Source organism: Musa acuminata, chromosome BXJ3-3, assembly GCF_036884655.1.
Source record: "Musa acuminata AAA Group cultivar baxijiao chromosome BXJ3-3, Cavendish_Baxijiao_AAA, whole genome shotgun sequence".
NCBI classification, from domain to species: domain Eukaryota; kingdom Viridiplantae; phylum Streptophyta; class Magnoliopsida; order Zingiberales; family Musaceae; genus Musa; species Musa acuminata.
This window is the reverse complement of record NC_088351.1, coordinates 39,997,318-40,023,737: the sequence shown is the minus strand read 5'-3', so window position 1 is coordinate 40,023,737 and position 26,420 is coordinate 39,997,318. Positions and strand designations below refer to the sequence as shown.

General features: G+C 44.5%; 4 protein-coding genes across 15 annotated transcripts; 2 read left to right on the top strand and 2 right to left on the bottom strand.

Annotated features, from left to right (window-relative positions):
• Window positions 1-877: 877 nt before the first annotated feature.
• LOC135634014 (ras-related protein RIC1-like) lies at window positions 878-10,779 on the top strand. 4 transcript variants are annotated; one of them, XM_065144133.1, is made up of 7 exons: window positions 878-1,033; window positions 8,854-8,926; window positions 9,357-9,404; window positions 9,514-9,708; window positions 9,792-9,947; window positions 10,032-10,162; window positions 10,316-10,779. In XM_065144133.1, the coding sequence occupies exons 1-7, from the start codon at window positions 1,020-1,022 to the stop codon at window positions 10,407-10,409; spliced, it is 711 nt and encodes a 236-aa protein (XP_065000205.1). In that variant the 5' UTR covers window positions 878-1,019; the 3' UTR covers window positions 10,410-10,779. The 4 variants fall into 4 exon arrangements, with proteins under 4 accessions (XP_065000205.1, XP_065000203.1, XP_065000207.1 ...); XM_065144131.1 differs by having other exon boundaries at window positions 9,357-9,561; window positions 9,638-9,708; XM_065144135.1 differs by having other exon boundaries at window positions 885-1,033; window positions 10,059-10,162.
• Window positions 10,780-10,913: 134 nt separating this feature from the next.
• Window positions 10,914-15,471, bottom strand: LOC108952306 (ubiquitin carboxyl-terminal hydrolase 7). 8 transcript variants are annotated; one of them, XR_010494887.1, is made up of 5 exons: window positions 15,278-15,471; window positions 14,857-14,992; window positions 11,423-13,858; window positions 11,233-11,361; window positions 10,914-11,149 (listed from the first exon to the last, which is right to left on the bottom strand). XR_010494887.1 is itself a non-coding variant. In XM_065142116.1 (4 exons), the coding sequence occupies exons 1-4, from the start codon at window positions 15,285-15,287 to the stop codon at window positions 11,294-11,296; spliced, it is 315 nt and encodes a 104-aa protein (XP_064998188.1). In that variant the 5' UTR covers window positions 15,288-15,471; the 3' UTR covers window positions 10,914-11,293. The 8 variants fall into 8 exon arrangements, 1 of the variants encoding a protein (XP_064998188.1); XR_010494886.1 differs by lacking the exon at window positions 14,857-14,992 and having other exon boundaries at window positions 11,423-13,520; window positions 13,713-13,858; XR_010494888.1 differs by lacking the exon at window positions 14,857-14,992 and having other exon boundaries at window positions 11,423-11,518; window positions 13,713-13,858.
• A 420-nt stretch (window positions 15,472-15,891) lies between these two features.
• Window positions 15,892-20,530, top strand: LOC135632897 (F-box protein SKIP8-like). 2 transcript variants are annotated; one of them, XM_065141751.1, is made up of 3 exons: window positions 15,892-16,465; window positions 19,114-19,310; window positions 19,818-20,530. In XM_065141751.1, the coding sequence occupies exons 1-3, from the start codon at window positions 16,052-16,054 to the stop codon at window positions 20,077-20,079; spliced, it is 873 nt and encodes a 290-aa protein (XP_064997823.1). In that variant the 5' UTR covers window positions 15,892-16,051; the 3' UTR covers window positions 20,080-20,530. The 2 variants fall into 2 exon arrangements, with proteins under 2 accessions (XP_064997823.1, XP_064997824.1); XM_065141752.1 differs by having other exon boundaries at window positions 15,893-16,465; window positions 19,842-20,530.
• Window positions 20,531-23,093: 2,563 nt separating this feature from the next.
• LOC103979677 (B2 protein) lies at window positions 23,094-25,393 on the bottom strand. Its single transcript, XM_009395846.3, has 5 exons — window positions 24,556-25,393; window positions 24,355-24,455; window positions 24,197-24,280; window positions 23,509-23,619; window positions 23,094-23,416 (listed from the first exon to the last, which is right to left on the bottom strand). The coding sequence occupies exons 1-5, from the start codon at window positions 25,241-25,243 to the stop codon at window positions 23,372-23,374; spliced, it is 1,029 nt and encodes a 342-aa protein (XP_009394121.2). The 5' UTR covers window positions 25,244-25,393; the 3' UTR covers window positions 23,094-23,371.
• Between the last annotated feature and the right edge of the window lie 1,027 nt (window positions 25,394-26,420).

Below are 26,420 nucleotides of genomic sequence, written 5' to 3'. Positions count from 1 at the left end.
TGACATCAGCTCTAGCGTTCGACGTGGCACTCTCCTGTGGCACAAGTGTGTGTCCTGTCCACGGTATGAATATTTTTCTTTCAGAAATAGCTCGGAATTCGTCTGCGTGGAAACACAAGTAAAACAAGAAACACTTGGCACTTAAAAAAGAACAAAAATATCTATCTTTACAGCACGAATCCAGAAGTACACGTGACAACGCTCGATAGACTGAGTACATATGCATAATCTGAGAAATTTAAGGGGAAGCCATGATTAATTACTATTGTGTCATACAAGATTAGGCCACAAGTGTTTCTTGGTTCCATCAACTAACAAATTATACTGGTTTAATCGCCGATGACAACTTATTAAAAATCAGCAATTTTATGTATGAAATAACAGCTTTTAGGGTCGACAAATTAATTTGTTTTATTTTGGTTTAATGCGGTCCACACAGCTCCCCGGATGAAAGCCCATAGATCAACCATCTGACTGGATCAGCCATGGGCTAAGTATCTTCGGCCCAAAGGTCTTCTTCACATGTTTTGGTGGGAGCCACTTTTATTTGAGGAAAAGTTTTTCACCAAATCCCTCATTGGATAAGTTTTTCACAGATTACGTCACACACTGCCACCGGCTGGCTATACGCAAGGTGGGTAAAGACGAAGGGTGAAGTTGGCCGGTGGATTATTATTCGTTTCACATTGCCGTCCAAAGGAAAGTCTCACTCACCTCACCTTGCCTTGCGCGGCTGCATTACGGGCTGCCCCAAAAGGGGCCCAGACGCGGTCGGCACGTGCGCCGTGCGCCTCATCCGCAGACGTTAAGACGGCCCAACCGATCGTTAGCGCGAACCTTCGAGAGTCCAGTCGGATTCGGTGGTTGAACGGTGTTGACTTGCCAACTTACTTCCTCTATAAATGAACTCGTCGATCCTTCCTCCCTAACCTTTATCCGTTCCGACGACTCCTCTCCGGCATTTTCATCCTTCTCCTGCAGGAGTCTCCTCGTGTTAGGGATCCAAGTGTTCGTTCACCATGACTCCAGAATAGTAAGCTCCTACGCTGCTCGATTTCCCCTCTTTTCCTTTGCCAAGACATCCTGCCCGCGATTAACTAGGGTTTGCTGTTCTTGATTCGGTCTGGATCGTCTCTTCTCCCATTTCTTTATTTTGTTGGTATCCTAAATGATAATATGTTATAGCCGACTTTTCGCTCTTCACGGGCGAGCGAGTTCCGGATCCCTGTGTGGTTAGGTTCTCTCCTCTTTTTTCTATGCCGCACCGGATTGTCACGACCTTAGCTGGAATTGCCTAAGGCGTGAGGCACCCTTGCGGCCAAAGACTCGAAGCTAGCGTGCGTTGCCAAAGTCGCGGGTCACCCGTGCGGCAAAGACGCGAACTTAGCTTGCGTTGCCTAAGTCGCGCTTCGCTCTTGCGATCTTGCTCCGCAAGGATCAGCCACTTTGTAACCTCTCGCAGGTCCCGAAGGACCTGTAAAAGAGAAAGAAAGTTAGATCGAAAGAACGAGCAACGGACAAGTCCCGAAGTCTCGCGAAAAGGGAAGCTTTACAAGCAAATCGTCGAACACCTTGTGTGCACAAGAGAAAAGAGGGAGAGGGAGGAAAACAAGGCTTTCAAGGATGAACGAACAGCTGCAAGCCCACAAACAGCCGCTCACCTGGTCCCAGGCGCAACACCAAGTTCCCGTAAAGGTCACGTGCGAACTTGCGAAAGAGTGTTCAACGCCCGGTATATAACCGAAGCCCCATCCAGCCATGTGCCACCCGGGGGGTTCCTGGGTGCTGAGATGGCTGACATTTTGGTGAGCGGAGGCAGCACTCCGCTCACCTCCCGCGGCACGCGAAAACGGAGCCGTTTTGGGCTGTTTTGGGGCTGTTTTGCTCGGTTCGGTGAGCGATCGCTTTTGCAACGCTGCAGCTGGTTCGAACTTACATATTTACAGCAAAATGACCCAAAACCATGAGAAAACATGCTGTCAAGCAGCTGTACATGCGGGTGTGAGCGACGAACGGTTCGTTGAACGGAGTTGTTGCGGGTGCGCGGCGATCGTTCGTGACATTCTCCCCCACTTAAACTGTCGACGCCCTCGTCGACGCTTGTTGGTAGTTGTTGATGACTTCTTCTTCATGTCGCAGGGCGTCTTCAGGCTCCCAACTGGCTTTAGTTCCGGGAAGCTTTCGCCACTTCACCAAGTACTCTGTCTGTTCCGCTCCGCTGGGTAGCTTTATCTTACGATCCGCCAGAATGGTTTCCACTCGCTTCTCGTAGGAGGCTGTGATGGGAGGAAGCCGAGTTGGAACACTTCGAGAAGCGTCTTGCGGATCCGAATGGTAGGCCTTCAGGTTGCTGGCGTGAAGAACGTTGTGAATTTTGAACCACGCCGGCAGCTGCAACTTGTAAGAAACATTGCCTACTCTGCTGATAATTGGGAAGGGCCCTTCATACTTACGCACCAATCCTTTGTGAACTCTGTTCCTGAAGAATTGGAGTGATGCTCGTTGGAGCTTTACCAACACCAAATCGCCAACTTTGAACTCTTGTGGTCGCCTTCCCAAGTCTGCCCACTTCTTCATCCGTTTTGCCGCCTTCTCCAAGTAAGCTCGCGCAATATCGGCATTTCGATGCCACTCCTTTGCGAAATGATAGGCTGATGGACTACTCCCAGTATACCCAATTGCCATAGTGTGCGGAGTCGACGGTTGTTGTCCTGTGATAATTTCGAAGGGGCTCTTGTTGGATGCAGAGCTCCGCTGCAAGTTGTAGGAGAATTGGGCGATGTCCAACAGCTTCACCCAATCTCGTTGATTGGCACTCACGTAGTGCCGGAGATACTGCTCCAAGAGCGAATCTATTCTTTCAGTCTGACCATCCGTTTGGGGGTGGAGACTTGTAGAGAAGTATAACTTTGACCCCAACAATTTGAATAGCTCGGTCCAGAATCGTCCCAGGAACCGAGCATCCCGATCACTAATGATATTGTGTGGGACTCCCCAATACTTCACTACACCCTTCATCATCAGTCTAGCCGCCTCTTCAGCTGAACAATGTAGGGGGGCAGCAATGAAAGTTGCATACTTTGAAAACCGATCGACCACCACGAGTATCGATCCAAGTCCCCCTACAGGTGGCAAACTTGATATGAAGTCTAAGGAAATGCTCTCCCATGGCCTTTCTGGTACGGGCAACGGCTCCAAAAGTCCCACCGGCTTCCGCTGCTCCGCCTTGTCTTGTTGGCAAGTAAGGCATGTTCGAACATACTCCTCCACATCAATCCCCATCTTTGGCCAGTAGAAAGCCCTCTCCACGAGAGCCAACGTTCTGTGAATGCCGGGGTGTCCAGCCCAAAGGGAATCGTGACACTCTTTTAAGAGTTCACGCCTCAAATTGTCCACTCGGGGAACATAAACCCTATTCCCTTTTGTGTAAACAAGTCCTTCCTGGACCCAAAATCGTCGTGCCTTGCCTTCTTTGATGAGCTGCATCAGGATAACTGCCTGGGGATCACTATACAGTCCATCTTTGATTCGGGAAAGGAAGTTGGAGTGTAACTGACTTGCTTGGCCTCTGCCCTCCAGTTGTGCAGCATTCACGCATTCCACTTTCCGACTCAGCGCATCGGCCACGACATTCGCCTTCCCGGGCTTGTATTCCATTGCCATATCAAATTCAACCAGGAAGTCCTGCCACCGTGCTTGCTTTGGGGAGAGCTTCTTCTGAGTTTGGAAATAACTCAGGGCGATGTTGTCTGTCCTTAGCACAAATCGCGACCCGAGAAGGTAGTGTCGCCAAACTCGTAGACAATGAATCACTGCTGTCATCTCCTTCTCATGCACTGGATACCGCCTCTCGGTCTCGTTGAGTTTGCGGCTCTCGTAGGCCACCGGATGACCTTCCTGCATGAGTACTCCTCCAATAGCGAAGTCCGAAGCATCTGTGTGGACTTCAAAGGGCTCTCCATAGTTTGGCAATTTGAGCACTGGTTCTTCTAGGACAGCAGCTTTCAGGTCTTGGAATGCTATCTCACATTTGTCCGACCACTTCCAAGGCTGCTCCTTCTTCAGCAACTCCGTCAGTGGGGTTGCCCGCTTCGAATACCCGGCAATGAAGCGTCGATAGTAGTTGACGAAACCAAGGAAGGATCTCAACTCTGGCACCTTCTTTGGAGTTCGTCATTCCGCAAATGCTTGCACCTTCGACTTGTCCATCCGAATGGAGCCATCACCGATTCGATGCCCCAAGAATAGGATCTCAATTTGAGCAAAGTAGCATTTCTCCCTTTTTACGAACGTGTTCTCCCTGAGAACTTTGAAAATCGTCCGAAGGTGCTTGACATGCTCCTCGAGCGTTTGGCTGTAGACGACGATATCGTCCAAGTAGACGACCACGAACTTATCCAAATACTCCTTGAATAGCTGGTTCATGAGAGTACAGAATGTGGCCGGAGCGTTGGTTAAGCCAAAAGGCATCACCAAGAACTCAAACGCTCCGTATCTGGTCACACAAGTAGTCTTTGCTTCGTCGCCTTCAGCAATGCGCACCTGCCAATATCCCGACCGAAGGTCGAGTTTTGAGAAATACTTCGCCTTGCCCAATTGATCGAACAAGTCCGCAATGAGCGGGATGGGATACTTGTTCTTCACTGTTACTTTGTTGAGGGCTCGGTAGTCGACGCATAATCGGAGGCTCCCATCTTGTTTCTTCTGGAAGAGAACTGGAGCTCCGAAAGGTGCTTTTGAGCTGCGGATGAGACCACCGCTTAGCAGTTCACCTAACTGCTTTCTGAGTTCTGCCAACTCTGGCGGGGGCATGCGGTAGGGTGGTCTCGCTGGAGGCTTCACTCCTGGCTCCAGCTCGATACTGTGATCCACGCCTCTGCGTGGTGGAAGAGTCTTCGGCAACTCGGGTGGCATAACGTCTTTGAACTCCTTCAGGACGTTCGCCACCACAGCAGGTTCTTGAATGGCCTCTTCGTTGAGTGGCTCTAGCTTCATAGCAGCCACGAATGTCAGTTCGCCCTTTCGCACCCCTTTCTTCAATTGTAACGCCGAAATATGTTGGGGCTCCTTGGTTCCTCTCCGAGAGACGGGAACTACGCAGGGGTCATCGCCTCCCATCATACATAAGGAGTTCAAGAACGGCATCGGCACCAACTTCGCCGCGTGCATAAATTCCATTCCAAGAATCACTTGGAAGTCGTCCAGTGGCACGGCCATCATGTTGGTGTTTCCGCTCCAATTCCCGATTTTGATAGGAACACCCTTCGCCAACCCGGAGATTCGCCTGGCCTCCGAGTTCACCGCTTTCATTCGGCTTGGGCTCTTCTCCAAGATCAACCCAAGTCGTTGTGCTTCACGATCGGCTATGAAGTTGTGGGTAGCGCCCGTGTCCACCATTGCACGGGTCATTTGGCCATTCAGCTTGATGTCTACGTACATCAACTCACCACTTCCTGCTTTCTGTTGCTTTGTCTTGTTGTTCTCCCCCACTTGACCCCGCATAGCGTTCAACAAACGCATTGCTCCCATTCGGGGTCCTTGCGACTCTTCGTCATCGCTGCTGGATTCTGAACTGCTCGAGCTAAGAGCAACAGCTTTGCCCTTGTCCGATCGGGGAGGGTGGATGGAAGCCGTCAAAGCATTGAGTGCCTGTTTCTGTGGGCACTCCCTTACCATGTGCGGTCCTCCGCACAAGAAGCATCCTCCAGGTTTTGAGGCCTTGCCTTTAGGGTTTGGCCCTTTGTGTGAGCTCTTCTTCTTTTGTTCGCCCCCGAGCTCCTTCCCTCGAGAATGTTTTGGAGGGCGATTGCTTGAAGATTGTTTCCTTCTCGCCGGGTCTTCCGAGGAAACAAAGTCGGTGAGCCTTTCTGTAGCTGCAATTGCCCCGACCACATCGGTAACATTCCTTCGATTCAGCTCTTGTTGGGCCCATGGTTTCAAACCATCAAGGAAGCTGAACAACTTGTCCTTCTCGGACATGTCCTGTATGTCCAGCATTAGTGCAGAAAATTGCTTCACGTAGTCTCGGATGGTGGTACTTTGGCGGAGTTGTCTCAACTTCCTTCTTGCGACGAACTCTGTGTTCTCCGGTAGGAACTGAGTTCTCAACTCCCGCTTCAAGTCTTCCCATGTGTCGACTCGACACCGACCTTGTTGGATCTCCTCCCAACGAGTTCGCTACCAAAGTTTCGCATCTCCGTTCAGATACATTGTTGCTATAGAAACTTTGGTATCTTCAGAATCGGGCCTCGTAGCTCGGAAGTATTGCTCCATGTCGAACAAAAAGTTCTCGAGCTCTTTGGCATCTCTAGCCCCTCCGTATCCATGGGGCTCAGGTGCCCTCAAGTTTTGTGGCGGTGCAACGCGGGTGTTGCCTCCTCCCGCATTTAGCGTTCTTGTGAGCATAGCCACCTTTGCCGTGAGTTCCGCCACAACATCCTGTAAGTGTAGCACAGAGTCCTTGGTGTCATCAGACAGTCGGTCGACTAGGGCCTCGACCTTGTCGATCCTGGACTCCGCTTCCTCTTGCGAGCTCTCTACCCCAACAAGCCTTTGTTGGCCATGGTAGAGTTCCTCCATGCTCGCTTCCAGAACATCCAGGCGGGTTTCCGCCGTCGTGAGTCTCTCCTTATGACTCTTTTTCCCCGTTAGCGCACCAGATTGCGCTTCCTCCGCTCGCGGAGAGTTGCCAACTTCTCGCTCATCCTGTTCGCTGCCGCGATCCTCGTGAGCGGCTCCAACAGCATGAGAGCGAGTGTGCACATGCAGCCCACCTGCGGCTGCTTGGGGCAAGGTTCCGGCTTGCCCCGTCTTGCTTGATTCGCCACGATGCTTTGCCATGGCGAAGTTGCGAAGTTCGTTCGCTGTTCGATCGAAGAGCTTGCCCGCTCTGATACCACAATGTCACGACCTTAGCTGGAATTGCCTAAGGCGTGAGGCACCCTTGCGGCCAAAGACTCGAAGCTAGCGTGCGTTGCCAAAGTCGCGGGTCACCCGTGCGGCAAAGACGCGAACTTAGCTTGTGTTGCCTAAGTCGCGCTTCGCCCTTGCGATCTTGCTCCGCAAGGATCAGCCACTTTGTAACCTCTCGCAGGTCCCGAAGGACCTGTAAAAGAGAAAGAAAGTTAGATCGAAAGAACGAGCAACGGACAAGTCCCGAAGTCTCGCGAAAAGGGAAGCTTTACAAGCAAATCGTCGAACACCTTGTGTGCACAAGAGAAAAGAGGGAGAGGGAGGAAAACAAGGCTTTCAAGGATGAACGAACAGCTGCAAGCCCACAAACAGCCGCTCACCTGGTCCCAGGCGCAACACCAAGTTCCCGTAAAGGTCACGTGCGAACTTGCGAAAGAGTGTTCAACGCCCGGTATATAACCGAAGCCCCATCCAGCCATGTGCCACCCGGGGGGTTCCTGGGTGCTGAGATGGCTGACATTTTGGTGAGCGGAGGCAGCACTCCGCTCACCTCCCGCGGCACGCGAAAACGGAGCCGTTTTGGGCTGTTTTGGGGCTGTTTTGCTCGGTTCAGTGAGCGATCGCTTTTGCAACGCTGCAGCTGGTTCGAACTTACATATTTACAGCAAAATGACCCAAAACCATGAGAAAACATGCTGTCAAGCAGCTGTACATGCGGGTGTGAGCGACGAACGGTTCGTTGAACGGAGTTGTTGCGGGTGCGCGACGACCGTTCGTGACAGGATGGTGGCCAATATTTTTTGATACTGCTAATGTTTAGGGTTAATCGGTTGGTTTTGTGATTTTGGGTAATTTTAATTGGGGGCGCGTGGGGTGAATATAGCACTACTTTCTCTGACTGAATGTTGTGATATGTGTAGATCCACTATCGACATGGAACGGGAGATTCTTATGATTCATTTCATATCTTTGTGGTAGTAAATAGATTAAAATATTTGTTTGTGTCCATTATAGCTATCTAGTACCGATTATTACCTCCTATTCTGCGTGATTGCTATCATCATATACAATTCCTGAGAGTTTAATTCATGTAATTGATTATAGCTTTTGTTGGAAAATAAAAAATGGAAACGGGTTAAACTATTGCGGAAGTCCTTACCCTAGCAATCAAGAACTTTCTGGAGTGAGATTGTTAGTCAAACATTCCATGATGTGTGTTCTATGAGTGAGCCTTCCAAATGAGTTACCGTCACATGGCATCTTGTTGTACCCTCAGATGGACCACTCTATAGTGTGTATGTGGTGTCTTCGATGTCTTCCTTCTGAAGATGTTCTTAATGAAAAAACAAGGACTTCTGATGTGATTTAACAAACAAAAATTTGTAAGAATGTCATTCCTAAACATTAGCACTGACATCTAATACAGGATATTGAAGAAAGAAACTTGGCGTTTTAAACAAAACATTCGCTCTAGTTAGGTATATATTTAGCTGTTTTCTTGCACCTTGTTTATGAGTAGAGCCAAAAGACTCAAAGCTGCTGAGGTAGATTTATCATCTAGTCAAGAACTGGCAGCACATGGTAATTCAATGCTTTGAAACGGGAGATGAGAATAGGCAACAAACATTATTTGTTAGACATTTTTTGAATGATTTATTGCTCGTAGACTTGCTGATTACATGATATGTCGGCATTGCTTTGCTTTCTTAGCTATCGGTGAAGGTATTTATCAACATCATGTGCACTTATTGAGCTCTCACATTTTAGTTAATTGCCAATATTTTAACTTTATAATTGCTTAGTTTTTGAAGTATTAGTATAGCAAATTCGCCTTTGCCCATACGCCTATCATGCAAGAAAGACGAGATTGATTTGGTTTTTTTTGTATTAAGAAATGGAAACTTAGAACTTGAGGAACCTTGACCAATGTATATTTTGCAGTGACTATCTTTTCAAGCTTTTGCTTATTGGAGATTCAGGGGTCGGGAAGTCATGCCTTCTATTGAGATTTGCGGTGAAGACTCTCTCTCTCTCTCTGTCTTTCCCGCCCCTCGGTTCTTTCTCACTTGCTATAGTTTTATAATAATACTCTGTTATTGCTTTAAATTTTACATTTGAACCTTAGGAACATTATTACCATAGGGGCACTTATGAGCATGGGCTCAAAAATCTTAGGATGAAGATAAAATGTGTTCACAGTATCACTTTGTGACTATGCGGTGCTTGGCAGTATTGAGTATTTAAACCTTTTGGCTGAGTTTCAATTTGATGGCCAATTGACAATCATACATGATGTAAAGTAACCATGGTTCTTATAGATTCTTAAGAATGTTAGCTCTTGGTGTATAATGTGCTACTTTGACTTCTGATTTTACTGCCTATTTATTTCTACTTTTTATTCATTTTTTTGAGATCTATTATATGTTTTACTTTTCTTGCTGCAGGATGATTCCTATATAGAAAGTTACATCAGTACAATTGGTGTTGACTTTGTGAGTGCATTAATACTATACACTCTTTTTCCTCTCTCCTCCATTTATATCCTCGCCCATACCAAAACCTTACTTATATACCATTTAACAATTTGTTCCATCTTATTAGAAAATTCGAACAGTGGAGCAGGATGGGAAGACCATAAAACTTCAAATTGTAAGTAGGAGCTTTGTCGATGTCTGGAAGTGTTTGAAGGACTTAGTCATGGCATTACCTCTTCTTTCTATTGTAGTGGACACTGCTGGACAGGAACGCTTTAGGACAATCACGAGTAGCTACTACCGTGGTGCACATGGGATTATTGTGAGATCCCTCATCATTCTTGTTGTGACCTAAAATTCCATGGATGAGTATGCTGTTTTGGTTGATAGTCTGGCACATGACAGGTAGTTTATGATGTGACTGACCAAGAAAGTTTCAACAACGTCAAGCAATGGCTCAATGAGATTGACAGGTATGCCAGCGAAAATGTGAACAAGCTTCTGGTGGGAAACAAATGTGATCTGACCGATGGTAGAGTGGTATCTTATGAAACTGGCAAGGTAATTATTCCTGCTAGTCAGTTTCGAGGATTAAGGTAGAATATATTGTATTCAGTAGACTGCAATTGAAGTGAAGTGAACTAGGGTGGTATTTGGCTTTGCTACTTGAAGGCATTTGCTGATGAGATTGGCATACCATTCCTGGAGACAAGTGCCAAGGATTCTACCAATGTAGAGAAAGCATTTATGACCATGGCTGCTGATATAAAAGACAGGTGAGCTTAATACTTGTCAACATCTGCATCGAAAAGTTCTCGCGCCTCTTTTTTTTTTTTTCAATGAGGTTTCATTGTTTGTTGTTAACCACTGGACTAGGAGATGATACTTATGCCAGTTCGATCCAATATATATTTTTTTTCCTTGGACAGAATGGCAAGCCAGCCGGCTGGAAGTGCCAGCAAACCTACAACGGTACACATGCGGGGTCAACCAGTTGGCCAGAAGAGTAGCTGCTGCTCCTGAATAATATATTGAACATGAGGTGTTACACCTTTGTTCGTGACAAAGATGCCGTTATGCTGTTGAACGCTGGGGGCTGTTGATCGGACCGGCATGATTTTGTGTTGTTGGATTTTAAAGAAATCGGTGTGTCTTAATCGAACAAGATTGTTATACTCCACCCACCCAGATGCCCTTTCAGTACTGGAGTTTAATGGCACAAGGGTTAGATAGACGCAAACATGGTCCTGGTCCTGGTACTGGCGGTGCCTTGTCTTATTATATACTTTCATGTTTTCGTTAGCTTGCTGTGAGAGTTCACTACCTCTGTTGTTGGATTATTTCCTGTAACGTACGTTTCTAAGTTTGGATAATAAATAACTTTCATTGTTTATCCTTGATGTAAATTGTTATGTCTGAGTTGTTTGTTTTTTGGCCTAAGTGCCAGACCTCAAAAGTGCTTTCTAAAAGAAGACAAAGGCAATATTTATTGAGAAGAATAATATGGATATCCAAAATGAGAGCATATAAAGCAAACGGTTCCTGTAATTTCGTTCTGGATCACCCAACTTCTTTGGACAGAAAAACACAAAAAGGATGTAGCACACTTGAGGGGACCATATATCAAACAATAATCAATACAAAATAGGTTATATTACAAACAATATAGAGGCATTTTCTTCTCTTTTTTTTCCTCAATGTTCCATCGTATCAAACCAGCTTGGGCTTTATCCATGAAGATGTTTCTGCCATGTGCCAATCACCTGCCAGAAAAAAATGTTATATGGTTCATTTGTGAGAGCTTATTCAAAAGAGAAAAGAAAACAAAAAAATGTAGATCGATCACTTGTGATTTCTCTTGAAGAGTCTTTACTGCCGCCAGATAGCTTTGTAATATCCTTTCTACCCTACGCGGGATTGGATTGGATTGGATTGTGATCATCGTACTGAATCCATTTTCCTGGGTCAAAAGGAGCTACACAAGGAACATAAAAAGAGCAAGCATAAAAGAACCTATGAGCTTATTAAGCACGCACCATTTTCTTGTTTCACCCAGAAGACATAGTCGTCACTCCTTCCCTTGTGTGTCAACACAGCGACCAAGTCATAAATTCCAGTTAACTGCACCTTTTCTTCAGAACACAACACAGTAAAGATGATCAAGCAATTCTGTGGCAAGCGATTAGCTCTCTCTTCATGAAACTTGAAAGTCGAATGATAACAGAGGGACTTCCCAATGTTTTATGGATACTACGCTTAATGAACTTAAGAAAGCCATTTCAAATTTCATTTTCAGGAGTCGTTTGATGACTACAGATGAGCTTTATGAATCTACGTAAGCATTAATCATGCAGCAGCACATCAACAGTGCTCTGGTCTGGTGCCTGTACCATGTGAAGCCACACACAGCAGGCCTGCTCTTCTTCAAGTGCGAAGAGGATCCTTAGTGGAACCTTTATACAAGTTCTGAATTTGTGTTTGGCAATGTGGCAAAGATGGTACAATTGATGAAAACAATTAGCTCTATTTCTCTCTCTGTCAGTGTAGTTCACGTGCATGCATGCATATGGATGCAGAAACATTACCTCATAAAAATGTCAATAATCAAGTTATTAAACAACAATAGATGGCCAATGAAACGACAACTCAAAGTGTACATGAAAAGTTTTCAATCATGCATCAACAATGAGGTCACACAACCGACAAACGACATGGAATTATGATTCCCATATAACACGTTATATGATGTAATACATGACATATAACCCTTGAAGTTTAATGGTGTGAAATTCAGACACCATAATGTTGACTGATGAGAAGGTAAGATTAAAATACCAAACTAGAAATGCAGTTAGACCTCTATATGGTCCAAATAAATCCATTAAAGTAAGGTCCGACTCAGGTGCAGATCTGGCTTTGTTGATCTCATGAGGTTAGTGACTGCAAATTACGGTTGGACGATGATATGGGTATAATGACTGCAAAATAATGATCGTGGATGACTCGTCACCGTGTGGTTGACACTCCATCACATGGTCGACAGCTCGTCAAACACGTGGTTGACACCTCACCACCATGTGGCTGACATGATGTCACCCTCCAGACGTTACGACCCACTCGCAATCGCATCATATTCTCTGGATTCGATGTATAACAATAACACCCAACACCAGAGAAGACACATAGCCGTTTTCGACTTAAACCACAGCCTCAAGTGAAATTATCCTAAACCTCAATATAGAAGGGCTCCTTAGGCATGTTCTCCGAGCTGGTCTCTTTTTAGTATATTCAACCTTTACAAACTCGATGTCTAGCTAAAACCACTTATTCGAGTGCTAACTTGAGCTTCAGGAGCTTTGTTGAGCATGCCCGACACAGTTTCGTAGGGTTCAACGTAGCTCCAAATTAGACAAGCACGAAACCTCTCAACCTAATACCACCTTCCGCTAAGATGAAAAGGGTAGGAGCTTGGTTGGTTCCAAATCAGCATTCCAATCGAACAACCAAAATCTGCTTTAACATATTAGCGCTTAAAGGAGGGCCCCTCCCAATATGTCCAAGGAAAATCATGTAGGTCCCTCTTGGGCAATAAGGAGGATCCAACTCCCCCCAATCTTACTTTAGGATCCATCGAAAACCCCACCTTCCCGATTTATACCTTCCATCGACTATTCCATAATGCGGCAATCAACCACCCATCAGTTACTCCACTCCCACCCAGTATCACAATTCTCATCGAAGCATTCATTAACCTAACCCAACAAGCTCCAGCTTTAACAAGGGTTGTTCAAGCTGACATTCCTTTCATCGCTCAGCTAACCCAGCTGGCATAGCAAGGATCAACTCATTTGGTCAGACATTCCTATCTCGACTCCTATTGCTAATCATAACTGATCCTGATCTTGCATATTTTAGCATCATTCAATTTGATGGTCAATTTTGGAAATTCAAAAGTCCAACACGAATTCTGATGAATCACAGCAACTGGATGATTCTTAGATTGATGATGATACGATTAAGACTCACTTAAGCTACTACTTGGTCTTCTTCTGGGAAATCCTCCATAAATACAGGACCTCTCTATGGAGCCTGCACTATCTCGTCTGCAGTGCCCATCATCATCAACTTCTGACCCTGTCAAATATCTAAAAAAACTTCATATTATGTATTCATAAGATATAAAAAGCATCAAAAATCAAGAAAAGAAAACCACCCCTTTGACACATAAAGTTGTCCAATCTGCATCATCCCGCGTGAAAGGAAAATGCTTCTTATAACTTCAGAACAAATTTATTAAAAAACCATATAACATGGAAGTTCATATACCTTCAGAAGACCACCCTGGACCATAATTTTTTGCCTCTCAGGGGATACACCACTTAAAGCACACAACTGACTTTTAAATTCAAAGGGAGGTTGACTAGTGCCGATTTCCATGGCTGGAAAGATTTGTTTTTTCCATTTGACACTAACTGCACAACGATAAACATATAGCTATTCCATATTATGCCAGCACAAATTGTAAATTAGTAAACATAATGATCAGTTGCCAAGAAAAACGAGGAAACACTTTAATTAGAAATGACATGATTTGCAGCATAAGAAAAAAGAATCCAAATAACTATTCACATAACCCAAAGAAAATTATTCGTATAATGAAATCTCCAGTGGGCTTAGGAAGCTAAGAATTGCTTCTGGCTAGTGTATAACACTTTAATTCTTTACCTGGGAGAAATGACAGATCGAACGCATTGGTCAAGAGAGGAAAATTGTGCTCACAGTTTTCTGCCTATCATGTTGCTTAGCTTTTCTTTTACTTATTTAGCAAGGTACGAATAAGATAAAATAAGTAAGCTAGTTCTTCCAATAACCCAATAATAATAATTATATTGATGGATGATAAACGCATTGACTGCATCTAAGTACAACTTAAGCATGTAACAGACTCTCAAATTCATGAGCTGAGAATCTTTTGACACAAGAAAAGAATGCCAAAGGAGTTTTCAGAAAAAAATGCAAATTGATCAAGATAATAGGGCACTCTAAAGAATTTAATCGAAACTATCTAAAACCCTGTGCTGTAAATGAATTTTTAAGGAATCCAAAATAGCACAGGTTTTTTTAGGACGTTGCAAATAGTACAGGGCATTTTGCTGTTGGAATAGCTGTGATTATCTTAAAGCTTTAGTAGCACAATGCAGAAGCTTCTGTTGGCAAAACAATAAGGACGCATGAAGGACCTGAGAGATATTGCAGCATAGTTTCAACACATGGAGAATTTCCAATGGAGTACAAGACGCATGGCAAGTGCAACATGAAAAACAAACAAAAGTCCCCGTGCCCTGACTAGGCAATCGAGACATATCATACAATGTGGCGTGGAAAACAGGCATTCAGAACCTTAAGCCATTCAACCTCTTTATCATGTACATCGTTATGAGCACAAAAATGATGATGTAACAAAGCGTACCGCATTCTCGGTAGGGCTCGCAACAGACTTTGCAAGATTTGTTGGATTAGAATTCCTCAAACAACATTAGATGATTTCCGTTAAGATTACGTGCGTAAGCATGCAACAAGGGATGAACATTAAGATATAGTTCGCCCTGGTCCATAATCAAGAACGATCGCAGAGTTACCAACTTTTCATCGGGTGAATAGACGCGATTCAGGCTTCGGAGAAAAATATAATGATCAAATGATTAATTCCCACTTATTCTCGGCCCAGATTAAATCGACCGAATTGGGGGGGGGGGGGGGGGGGGGGGGAGGGGAGGAAAGAAAACCCATTGAGGCACATTTGTGAAACAAGAAAATTCTTGTAATTGTTACCGGAGATCAAATCCCTCGGCAATCATGGTGAATATAAGCGAGGAGGCAGTTACTCTTACCGGTCGGCATGTTCGATGAATCGCAGCTCCTATCCTCGGATAACGCGGCGACGGAGGAATCGAAGCGAGAAGAGAGAAAGGGAGAGGGTTTCGTTGGGCGGCGAAATGAGGCCTTCCTTAACGACCGGCGGGCGATGGAGAGAAGAAAAGATTCCGCGATTCCCCAAGAAAGAGCGATATATATGGCGACCTGATCGGCGACGGGTTATGGTTTTTGTCATCCCGCTCGGATCCGGGTCGATCTATTCGGACCGTTGATTTATACCGTTGACTTGGATCGTGCGGTGATTGTTAGTTCACGTTCTGGGCTTTAGCCTCTCCGTGGCTCATCCGAATATAATTTGAACTCATTTGTGTCTACCATATAATATAATTTGAATTCAATTATTCGTGTCGCATATATGGCTTTCTATAAAGGATTAGATTAGTTTATGTGATAGAATATGTGGGATGACAATAGTCAGCAAACGATCATAAATAAAAAATATTTACATATTTTTAATAAATTACAAATATATTATTTTTAATGAAAATTAAATTTTGTAGATACTTTCGTTTAGCACCGCTCGATTATTATTTGACGATCGTAGTTGATCAAAACTAATAACCGAGTCCGGAGGCTCGCTCGAGAATTACGTTGCCTCACAGCAAATTGGTGCTAAGAATCTCTCGCCCATCTCACCTCTCCTCGGAATCCATCTCCTTCTTCGTCTCCCTAGTGATGCGGCTTTTCATCTAGGGTTTGATGCCGCCCTCGCCCTTGATGTGCTTTGGATGGACGAGCCCTTCCCCTTCCCTCCCCGCTCCCTGCTGATCGCCGCCGGAGCCACCGCCCTGTGCTGCATCTGGGCCCTTTGGGTCCGACGATCGACCGACGGAGGGGTCCTCCGGAGGCCCCGGAGGAAGAGGCGTTGCAGTTGCGCTTGCGTCTGCGGCGGCGCCGGCACTGGCGGTGGTGCGGATCGCGATTCCTTCGCCGGCGACGGGGGCACGGCGGTGGGGGATAAGAAGGCTACCGTGGCGGAGTGGCAGGCCGGGGGGTCTATGATGGAGCAGTTGGTGCCGGAGATTACCACTCATGCTCTCAGCTACCTCGATTACACCAGTCTTTGCCGCCTTTCGATGACCAACTCTGCGATGAGGAGGGCTGCAAATGACGACGGCGCCTGGAAAGCCCTCTACCACAAGGTTTCCGCTTCTCCTGCCTCTTCTTTTTTGCCTTTTTTTGGTTACGGACAGTTGCTCGGTTTTATACGTTGTGGTCCATCTGTTGATGGGCTCCTTAACTTGATCGATTGATTGGTGTTACTCCTTTGATTGACGCCGTTGACTTTTTATCGTTGGTTGAAAGGCATACTTTACATGCAAGAGGCACTTCGATGTTAGGAGTCGTTTGCCAATGTTATAGTCGTGCTATCTCAAAGTTCACTGTCGTGAACGGCCTTGCTCCTCTATGATTGGCTTTTTCTAATGATAATCTTACTGAAAAGAAACCCTTTTTTTTTCTTTTATAATAGCTGAACAAGGAAGGACTCATATCATTGATATAGTTAGCGAGACACCGGCCCGGGAAAAATCCTACATCTCAAAAGATTTTACTTTCAAACGCCAGAGATTGCTAGTTGGTTGAGAATCTGGGAGTGCCATCTTATATTTTGATAGTTGAAATAGGAAAAGTTATGACTTTTTCTTCAGACAGGACACACTTGGGATGTTTCTCCACGGTAATTATCATGGGGACAAATATCTTTGGATGACCCTAATTTTGCAGAGAACCTAATTAGTGCAAATTTGATGTCTGTGACTGGAGAAGTTTTTGTTTATGTTTGGGATGCTCTCATCTACAATAGAGCTTAATCTGGTTTACAGGAGATGATTTCTTTGTGACCCGGACCAAGATTTCTAGCGCAAATGATATAGGGTTTTCAAAAGTAAACATAATGTTATTGCCTGTGGCCTTTTCAGCATGGTCAGTTGCATGGATGATCCTATTTGATTAACATTGTTCTCCTGATCTACACCCAATTTAATGCAGATGCTGGATTGTCTTCGTCAGAAGAACAAAAAAATCTGACATGATAAACCAAGAATTTGGAACTCATTTCTTTCTTAGAAAGCAAACTATCCATTTTGTGCGACCCAGTTGCATTTCTAAAGGGGGCCACAGATATCAAGAAATTTTTCTATCACTGCTATAAATCCTGATAACTGAATCCCACGACTCTGGCACATAACAGACTCTGAAGCACAATGAAAGGTGATTTACCAACTCTAGCAAGCGCAAAGAACTGAATTGTATTGAAACAAAACCTAGATTTGTCCAAGTTGACTATACATGATTCAGTTTGTATGCTTACTCCCTGTCTAATCATTCCCCTATCGCCGAATCTGAATCCAAGTTGACAAGTCTGGACCATGAAAGATAATATCCGTTTGTCAAACATATTGCTCCGCTCTCTCTCTCCGTTGATCTTTTCTGATTCGTATCTCTTGCTGACACTGGCCACTATCTCGAGCCACCTGCAGCCTCACCATCTCCAATACTTCCCCTCCTCCTCCTACTAGTACTACTATTACTCCTCTCTCATCCTTTCCTCCTCTTTCATCCTTAATACTATTTTTCTATATAATTATAAAATCCAAACTCAAAGCACTTAAAACACTCTCGTGTCGTTGACCTAAAGACTCATACCTTGCTAAAGGGTTGATGTGTCAGAATTACTTTGTTTTTCCTCAATTTTGCAATATTATTTTCGGAGAGGTGGTTGGTCTACATGGACAGCTGAAACCAAGATGATACTTGGATGATTCTCATTTTCATGAATAACTGCATCAAAGGATGCTATGATTGGCTACATTTTAAACAATTAGGATTATGGGTTATGAGGAATGTTTTCAAGGGTGTTTAATGAGATTGGAGGTTGTACTTTAGATAACCATTCGTGCCTATTTGCTTGATGTTGGATGTTACATGTTAACTCGATGCCAAAGCTTGCACCCAAACTGATTACACAAATCACTTTTCACCATCATATATTGGTCCTTGTATGTAGGTTTAAAAGTGAGCTATCCTCTAATCTGTTTTCATCATCTAACTGGAGCAGGATGTGGTTATAGTAATGTATATTTGTTGCATATCCATACTCTGTTCTAAGAAATATGTGCATGGGTCTCCTCTTATCAGTTTCTGGGATCTAAGTTTCCAAATTTCCAAATAACAGGACATGGTCAAAATTATTAATGTTGACTTAGTAAGTAATTTACTTTTATTATGATCTCTCCTCGTTCTGGCTTTTCTTTTCGCCTTCACCGAAGAGTCCTCTCTAAGAATAGTTACTGTTAAAGTAGTTATTTTATGAATTAACAAGTTCAGATGCTTCTCATCATATCTTGTGTTTGTAAGGCATATCTCGACGAATAGTTTTAGACATGCTTTTTAATTCACTTGCATCTGATGCACTTCCATGATTGTTCGTCTTAGAACTTTGTGTATATCATCCTATTTTGTATAGATATTATGTATGACAAACATGGCTCTCTTTTTTTTCTCATTTTGTATCCCAACAGTTCTGGGTACTGGGTAGTGCTATGTTCATGTTAATATCCATAAAATTTCTAGTTTCTTCCTTACTGCGGTGCATCTCTATTCTCATCTGTTAGACGGTTTACATATCCTCACTAAGTTGATGGCAAATTTGAGCAGTCACTTGTGTTGGTTTAAATTGGATGGACCACATAACTATGAAAGACTTCTTATGCTTTGTGTCTAGCATTTGGATGCTGCTGGCATCTAATGACAATTTGTTATATATGTTAATAATGTTTTTTCCTTGTAGGACTTCACAGTGGAACAGGACACTGTTAATCCAAGCAATGGATGGAAGGCTTACTATGCAGCCACAAAAGCCATTATCAATATTAATGCAGAATTCTATAATATAATCAGAGAGAGGTCACTTCCAGCAATGAGTCGTTTATGGCTTAACGCTGACTATGTGAAATGTATGCATGGATCCGGGGAGCTATTCACAGGGTATGGCCTAAACCTTAATTTCGTTGAATCCGTTATGCTAGAAAAAAAACCTCATGATGAAATCGGAATAAACACAGTTTTGCATTCTTGAATTCTATTCTACCTCAGAGAATGTTTTCTGTCTTATTTTCTTCTGGAGATGTCTTTGTAAAACCTATGTACAAATCTCTTACCCGATGAATATGCTATACATATCTCTTTGATGTAATTTAATTTTCATTTCAATTGTTGCTAAACAATAACCAGTTGCTTGCTTGCAACCTGGATGACCAGGTTTTGGGCAACGGTATAACCTCTTTGGGTAAGAGTGCATGCAATGGTTTTCTGAGACATTGTGTTGATGGGAGTCTCGCCCATCGGGTTATCTTTTTCTATATCTAATTAAAGAATAGATTGACTTTTACAAGAAATACCACTTAAAGCTAAGAGTTTGGCTTGTTTGAGGTGCTCCTTTTTCAACCTACACATTTCTTAATGTTGTTTACAGTTTGTGGTTTAGTGATACAGGTGGTGGTGGTTCTTTCTTGGCAGGTACGGTGCGGTAATTGACAGCTGGGCATTGGCATTGAACTGGGGCCAAGGCGGTGGTCAAGAGATTGATCTCCAGATACGGGATGTGCGTGCTCGTATTCTGAACGGCATGGCTTGGGTCACCATGACCACGTATATTGGTGTGGACTTGGAGGCATATTACGTAACGAATATCTATGAGTTCCATGATGGGCGATGGTACATGGTTCATCACCAGAGCTCGATGATGCTAGGTTGAAGAAGCCGAGAAAAGGGTGATTGTCGATATGATGTTCTCTATGCATGCATTTCATTTACAATAGACATTAAAAAAAAAAAAAGGAACTCCCGAATCGATCAGTTCTGGTGTGGATAGTTCAGTACAGATGCCGGAAAAGATGGACGGTACATTCATCTGTGTTGTTGGTGTCTACTTAGTCACAGAAGCTGGCTTTGGTACCATGCTCACCATCTCCTCAGTTTCTTTTTTTCTTTTACAACTTGCATAGGAAATGGAAACTTGCACAAGAAACTTACAGATCAAGCTGATGACTAGAAATAGAAATAACTCCTTAATTTGATCAGTTCTGGTGTGGATAGGTAGAGTTGAGAGAGCTGAGAAGATGTGAGGTCGAATTATATTGACTTGTATGGATGAAAATGGTTTTTCCTTTTTTATATATATATGTTGTTGTAATGTTGGTGGTGTGTCAGTCCTGCAAGTGTTGCTGCGGTAGGAAGCACCTGTTGTTTTCCATCTGGAATTTGATTCGTTGATGCTGGCAATGCAAGAAGATGGTATAAGCTTGTTTGTTGTCTGGATCAGATGGTATTACGTTTACCTTCAAAAAGAGTGATGCGAAGTTGGCCCAATAAGGGTTGAAAAATCCTGATCCGATATGGTGATTCGGGTTTCCACCCAAAAATTAAATATTATATTTAGAGAAAATTAATAAGAATATAAAATAATGAGTAATTAAAATAAACAAATAAATAAATACTAGCATTGATCGATGCCTCGATTAATTTAAAAATTATTAACTTATGTCTTGTAGCACGCAGCTCGTTCCCCGTTTCGCGTGCTGAATCGTATCTTGAGTCGATAACAGCATGGAGCGGCAGAGTTTTGACCGTGTCAGTGGGATCAGGTGGGCCCACGCGGACAAAGAAACCATATGGTTTCTGCCGTGTGGGGCCCGTGAAGTGGACGGCGCTTCCCCCCGTGTGGGCCCTCCTCCATCCTTCTTCGACGAAGGAAACGGCTTCCGTGCGATCGACGGAAGGTCGCCTTCCACGACGCACTACTGACCTCTTACGTCTAACGTTCTTCAAATCCTGTCCCCCTTCTCGACGCTAACATATACGGAATCCGATCTAAGCTCCTCCGTCTGGGATCAGAATGCTGTCGTCGCCTTCTTCTACGTACGTAACCCTGTGATTTCTAGGGAAACGCCGCTACATTGCCAAGGGAGTTCGAACACGAGCGCAAAAAGCACAACTTGTTTAGTTGAGCTTGACGAGAAGGATAGAACGGTACAACTATTACAGGCTAATCTGACGACGGTGGGAACTAATGATTCTCCTCACTCGTCTGCATGCATGCTAACAGGGGAAGACTTCCTCACAGTGACTCATCCGATCCGCTGCTCTCCTGCACTTGGGATGCTTCTGTGTCGCCGCCCCCGCCGTGCTCGCAGCACATGCCCTCATCCTCTCGATCATGGCCTCCGTGTTGGCCTGCTCCGACAATATCTCCGCCAGCTGCTCCGAGCTGATCGCCACCCTCACCCTCCAAACACCCTTTTCCGGCGAACGCAACACCTCCAAGTTCTTGAAAGCTGCTGCCCCCTCGTAACTCATCGGTCCACCTGCGCTCCCACCGGGTCTGCATGCGGCGGAGGGCGGCGCAGAAGCCATGACGTCCTCGACTCTTCGGGGGGCCTCCGGCTTCACTTCTTGGATGGTTTCCGGGTCTACACGGACGCAACCATGAGCTTCACCAATTTTTGCGCATCCATCACGAGCAGCTCCTACCGCAGAGCAACTCACGGTGCAGTTCCCCATCAGCGCTTCGTCTCCTCCAACAATGGCGTCCGCCGGTATTTAAGCGGGGGGATCACAGAGCTGGCATTCCTCCGGGAAGAAGAAGAAGAAGAAGAAGAAGACAAAACGCTGCAAATAATTCTCGATGACCTTTTTCCTGAATTCCAAACCTACGGGGCACGCTGTGACCTGACAGAGGGTTTAAGCAACACGGAGTCGACGTGCGTCGTGTGTGACGGGTGAAATCTGTGGGTACAAGGGACTGAAAAGTGTGTGTCCTCCCTCGGTGGGCAATCCAACAACATGACAAGTTTTGTGGGACGAGTAACCATGTGGTGCGCAGGAATGCCAGTCCGCCATGGATGTCTTCGCAACATCGGAACAGCCTGCTAAAATGAACGGAGGGTGAGGCACTCTCTGGTCCACACACGCACACAGCATCATTGATTGGGAGAAGGCAAACGAGGAACAAGTCAGAGTGGCGATAACCACAGAGCTCATCAAATCAGAAGAGTTGCTGATTCACAAGTTACGTACTTCCACAGCATACGATGCAATCGGATACACCATCGACCGACGCTTCCATGAATCGTCGCCTTGGTTTTGGATGACAATGCACCGATGTTTATTTATGATTTGGTATTTATGCTTCGCACAGATGGTGAATTTTTGATTGAGTATGTGTTCGATTCCCTCGGGATAATGGAGAGGGATTAGAAAAGACAAAAAGGATTGAATCGAATTGAATTGCCAGTGGAAGTAGAAAAGGACTTCCTTCCGTTTAGAAACTAAAGTGGAGATCGACAAGAAAGCTTTCGCGTGGATTAAAGATTTGGTTTGTTGCTGCAGGAAGAGGATTGGCCCGACTCGTTTATTCTCACTCCGTAGCGAGTGGACGACATGACAGTGTCCATCATCCTCCCCGGCATATTAAAAATTGATCCTTCTTCGCTCAGCAAAGCACAGAAAGAAAAATAATGCCAAGCAAGTGATAGATAGATAGTGCAGAAAAGAACAATCTGCTGATTAGGTACAGCAACCTTCAGAGATCAGATTATGGATGATCAGCTTCTTTATTTACTCTCTCCCACCGATGGAGACAAGAGTAGGTATCAGATAGTGAACCTCAACCGAATGAATTTATCTCTCTGTTTTGAGTTTTGATTTCTCTCGAACGTCGTCAGTCACCATCCTGCGTTGCAGATGAGAGATACTCGAATCGTCGAATCGTGTAAAAGCATAGTGTGACAAGCAATTTATTATTCTCAACATCTAACGAGTGATGATCTGCATGCACTATCAGTCTATCTATCTATCTATCCATCTGTCTGAAAGAAGGATCGGTGGCTCCTCCTGCTATACATACCGGAGCACCGCACACAAGTATAAAACCCGAGTTTATTATCGTAACACACACGGTATTCTCTCGAGAACATCACCCGGACGGACACCTTATTTTGGACTGCTAATGGAAGACATATATCGGTCGTCTTCTCATCACACCTTCCTCAAGCGTTGTCGTTCTCGGCAAAGATATCAAGGAGCTTCAGTGCCTGAAGAGAGAAAAAAAAAAAATTGCTGTGTGAGCATAGACTTAAATGTCTCATCGACCATAACGTGAGATCAGGGATGACGATTCATGTACCTCCTCCACGTTCAATTCCAATCGGAACTTGGGGCCATCGTAGTGGTGGAGTATGGGCCTGAAAGCATCCTCCTCCAGGGGGTCATAGATCCTCCTCGTCACCACTCTCACCTAGTCAAAGAAGAACAGCAGCGTAAGTGACAGGACGTGCTATTATTAACTCTAAACCAAGCAGAGTTTTGGGTGGTTGCACGTCTGCGTCCAAAGATGATGAACAGAGCAGCTGCTCCGCCCCACTGTCTTGGCCCCGAGATGGGGGTGATGTTAAATGCAAAGCCAACCGATCATGCCTCACGGTCGGCATCAGACTCGATCGTCGATGCAATTGTTTCTGGTGGTTGCAGATTCCCAAATTCATAGAATAATCATCTTCATTTTTCTTAGTTTTCGGCGATGAATGCAAATGCTTGGTATTATAACATTCGATTCGGTGTCACGCAACTCCGAGACACCACCCCCAAGTAGAGAGGTGTTTGAAGGACAAGAATACTACTGTTCAGGTGATTAGTATGGTTGAGGTCAGCAGATTTCGAAGACAGATAGATGATGCGATAATCGAACCAAAGATGGTGTTGGGAACGAGAATAGCTTTGGAGTTTCCGGATTGATTATTCCGTCCTAAATAAAGAGGCAACCATGGCATGAAAAGAAGAAGAAGAAGATGAAGATGAAGAGAAGAAGAGGACACCTGAGCTGGGAAACGGGACTCGCCGGGGCATTTCTTGTCCTCCCAAGCTGTGGGATCGATGTTGGTTCCTCCAAAACTCGCCGCCTGCACAACCGAAACGTATCCACGTATCATTCTCAAGAATCTAAGGCAAACTTAAATCATACTAAACTTGGCACCTCAAAGATCCCGTAGAGCTGATGGGTTGAGTAGTTGTAGAGGAAAAGCGGCAACCCCGGTTTGATTGCTCGGACCGAATCCCTGTATCTCGATGGCAGACCTGACAATCACAAGCGCTCGGAATTACAAGTTGTCGTCGGAAACTAATCTTTTAACGTCGACACGCTCTCCATAGGAAAGCAGAGCGGTGAGGCGAATACCAAAGAGCTGCCTGGTGAGATTCTCCGGCATGGTTTCGTTGTTGCAGACGAAGATATAACCTCCGATGGCCTCGTTCCTCGGCAGCGCTTCCCCAGGCGGCAGCGTCTTGAATCTCTTGTCCACGGCCCCACCTCTGTCGTTGTTGTTGTTGTTGCTGTTGTTGTGATTGTTGTTGCTGTTGTTGGTGTTCTTCTTCTTCTTCCCCAGGTTGCCATCGTTGCTAACGTTGATGTTGCTCTTCTTGCTACTGCCGGGGCCAAAATTGGCCGGCTTGCCGATAGCTTTGTTGAAGTAGTTCTTGGTCTCCCCGCCGCCGTATTTGTAATCGATGTTGTTGCCGGTGAAGTAATTCCCGTTCTTGGCGACGCCGTCGTTGGTGTGCTTGCCGTTGTCGTCGACGGCGTTGTAGCGGTTGAGTTGGCTGTTGTAGTTGTTGTTGTAGGTACCGAAGGCGAGCTTGTGATTAGTGTATGTCATCTTCCAGGGGTTGGGGTTGAAGTCGGCCGACAGGGGGGCTGAGCTGTCGAGGTTGCGGCGCTCGTCGGTGCGCCTGGCGTCGAAGGAGTCGCTCCATATGCTGTCGCCGAGTGAGAGGTTGGAGAAGGTGGAGGTGTGCAGCCGGAGCTGGTCGCTGAACTGCCAGAACGAGGTGTTGTCCCTGCTGCTGCTGCTGCCGTGGCCCTCCATGTGTTTGTGCGTTGGACGCGACGGTCGTCGGGAAGACGAGCGCGAGGTGCATTAATATGGGCGTGCGAGAGAGAAGACAAAGGTTAGAGGAGGAGGAGGAGGGGAAGGGAGCGGAGGAAGCTTCGTGGAAGTGGGGGAGAGGGAAAGCGTGTGAAGATGTGAAAGGAGAAGCAAAAGGAGTCGGCGTTTTCTGGAACGGAAGACCAAGTGGAGGATGAGCGACCGAGTTGAAAGGGAAATGTTGGGTGAGAAGGGAGAGAGAGTCACCCATTCCTTTTTTCCGATTTATTCACGAATTTTAATGTATTTTAATTAATTCAGGATGAAAATGTATTCCTTAAATGCATAAATATTGAGAAGGGAAGTCACTATTCCTTAAACATATTATATATATATATATATATATATATATATTTATTTATTTATTTATTTAAAAAATAGAATAAAGAAGATCAAATATATATATTTAATTTTCATAAGATCTTGTCGACTTTTATTTATTTAGAAAGTCCAATAACGTGTACATAAAAATAATTATAGGTAATTATAAGTGGCCAGCAAAATACATTTTGAAAAATAGCAATATATTTGGTGAGAGGACCAAATAAAAGTTGAAAATAATAAACTCTAAATTATTTTAACCCCCGCCCAAAATAAAAATAAATAAAAAAGAAAGGGGGTAGCGTGTGGCTTAAGGTTAAGCAACGTCAGGACTTGTAGAAGGTTCTAGAGATTTGAGGTATGATTTATTGTGATGCATTATACCTAACCCAACCATTCCCTATTGCTAGACAAGTCTATGGTTGAATTGTATACTGTTTTTACTTTCTTTTCCTCGATAGAAGAAAAAGGGCTACAACCAACTAACTATGACTAATAAGTCCTCATAGCATCCGACACACCACACCGGCATTTATAATAATAAATGCTTGCAACCAAAATTCGGAACAAATCAATGTTGAGAATTAAAAAAAAAAAAAAAGTATTTTGCTAATCGTGTATGTGCTTCCAACATTGAGAAGAACCACTTGAAGCTTGTAACGTCATCAAAAAGACAAGATGTGCATAGAATTTATTTATTTATTTATTTATTTTTGTTTTAACTCTAAACATTACTCCTCTGTGGTTAAAACAATTCTTATCATAATATTTATTTTTGTTGTTATTGTTGTTGTTG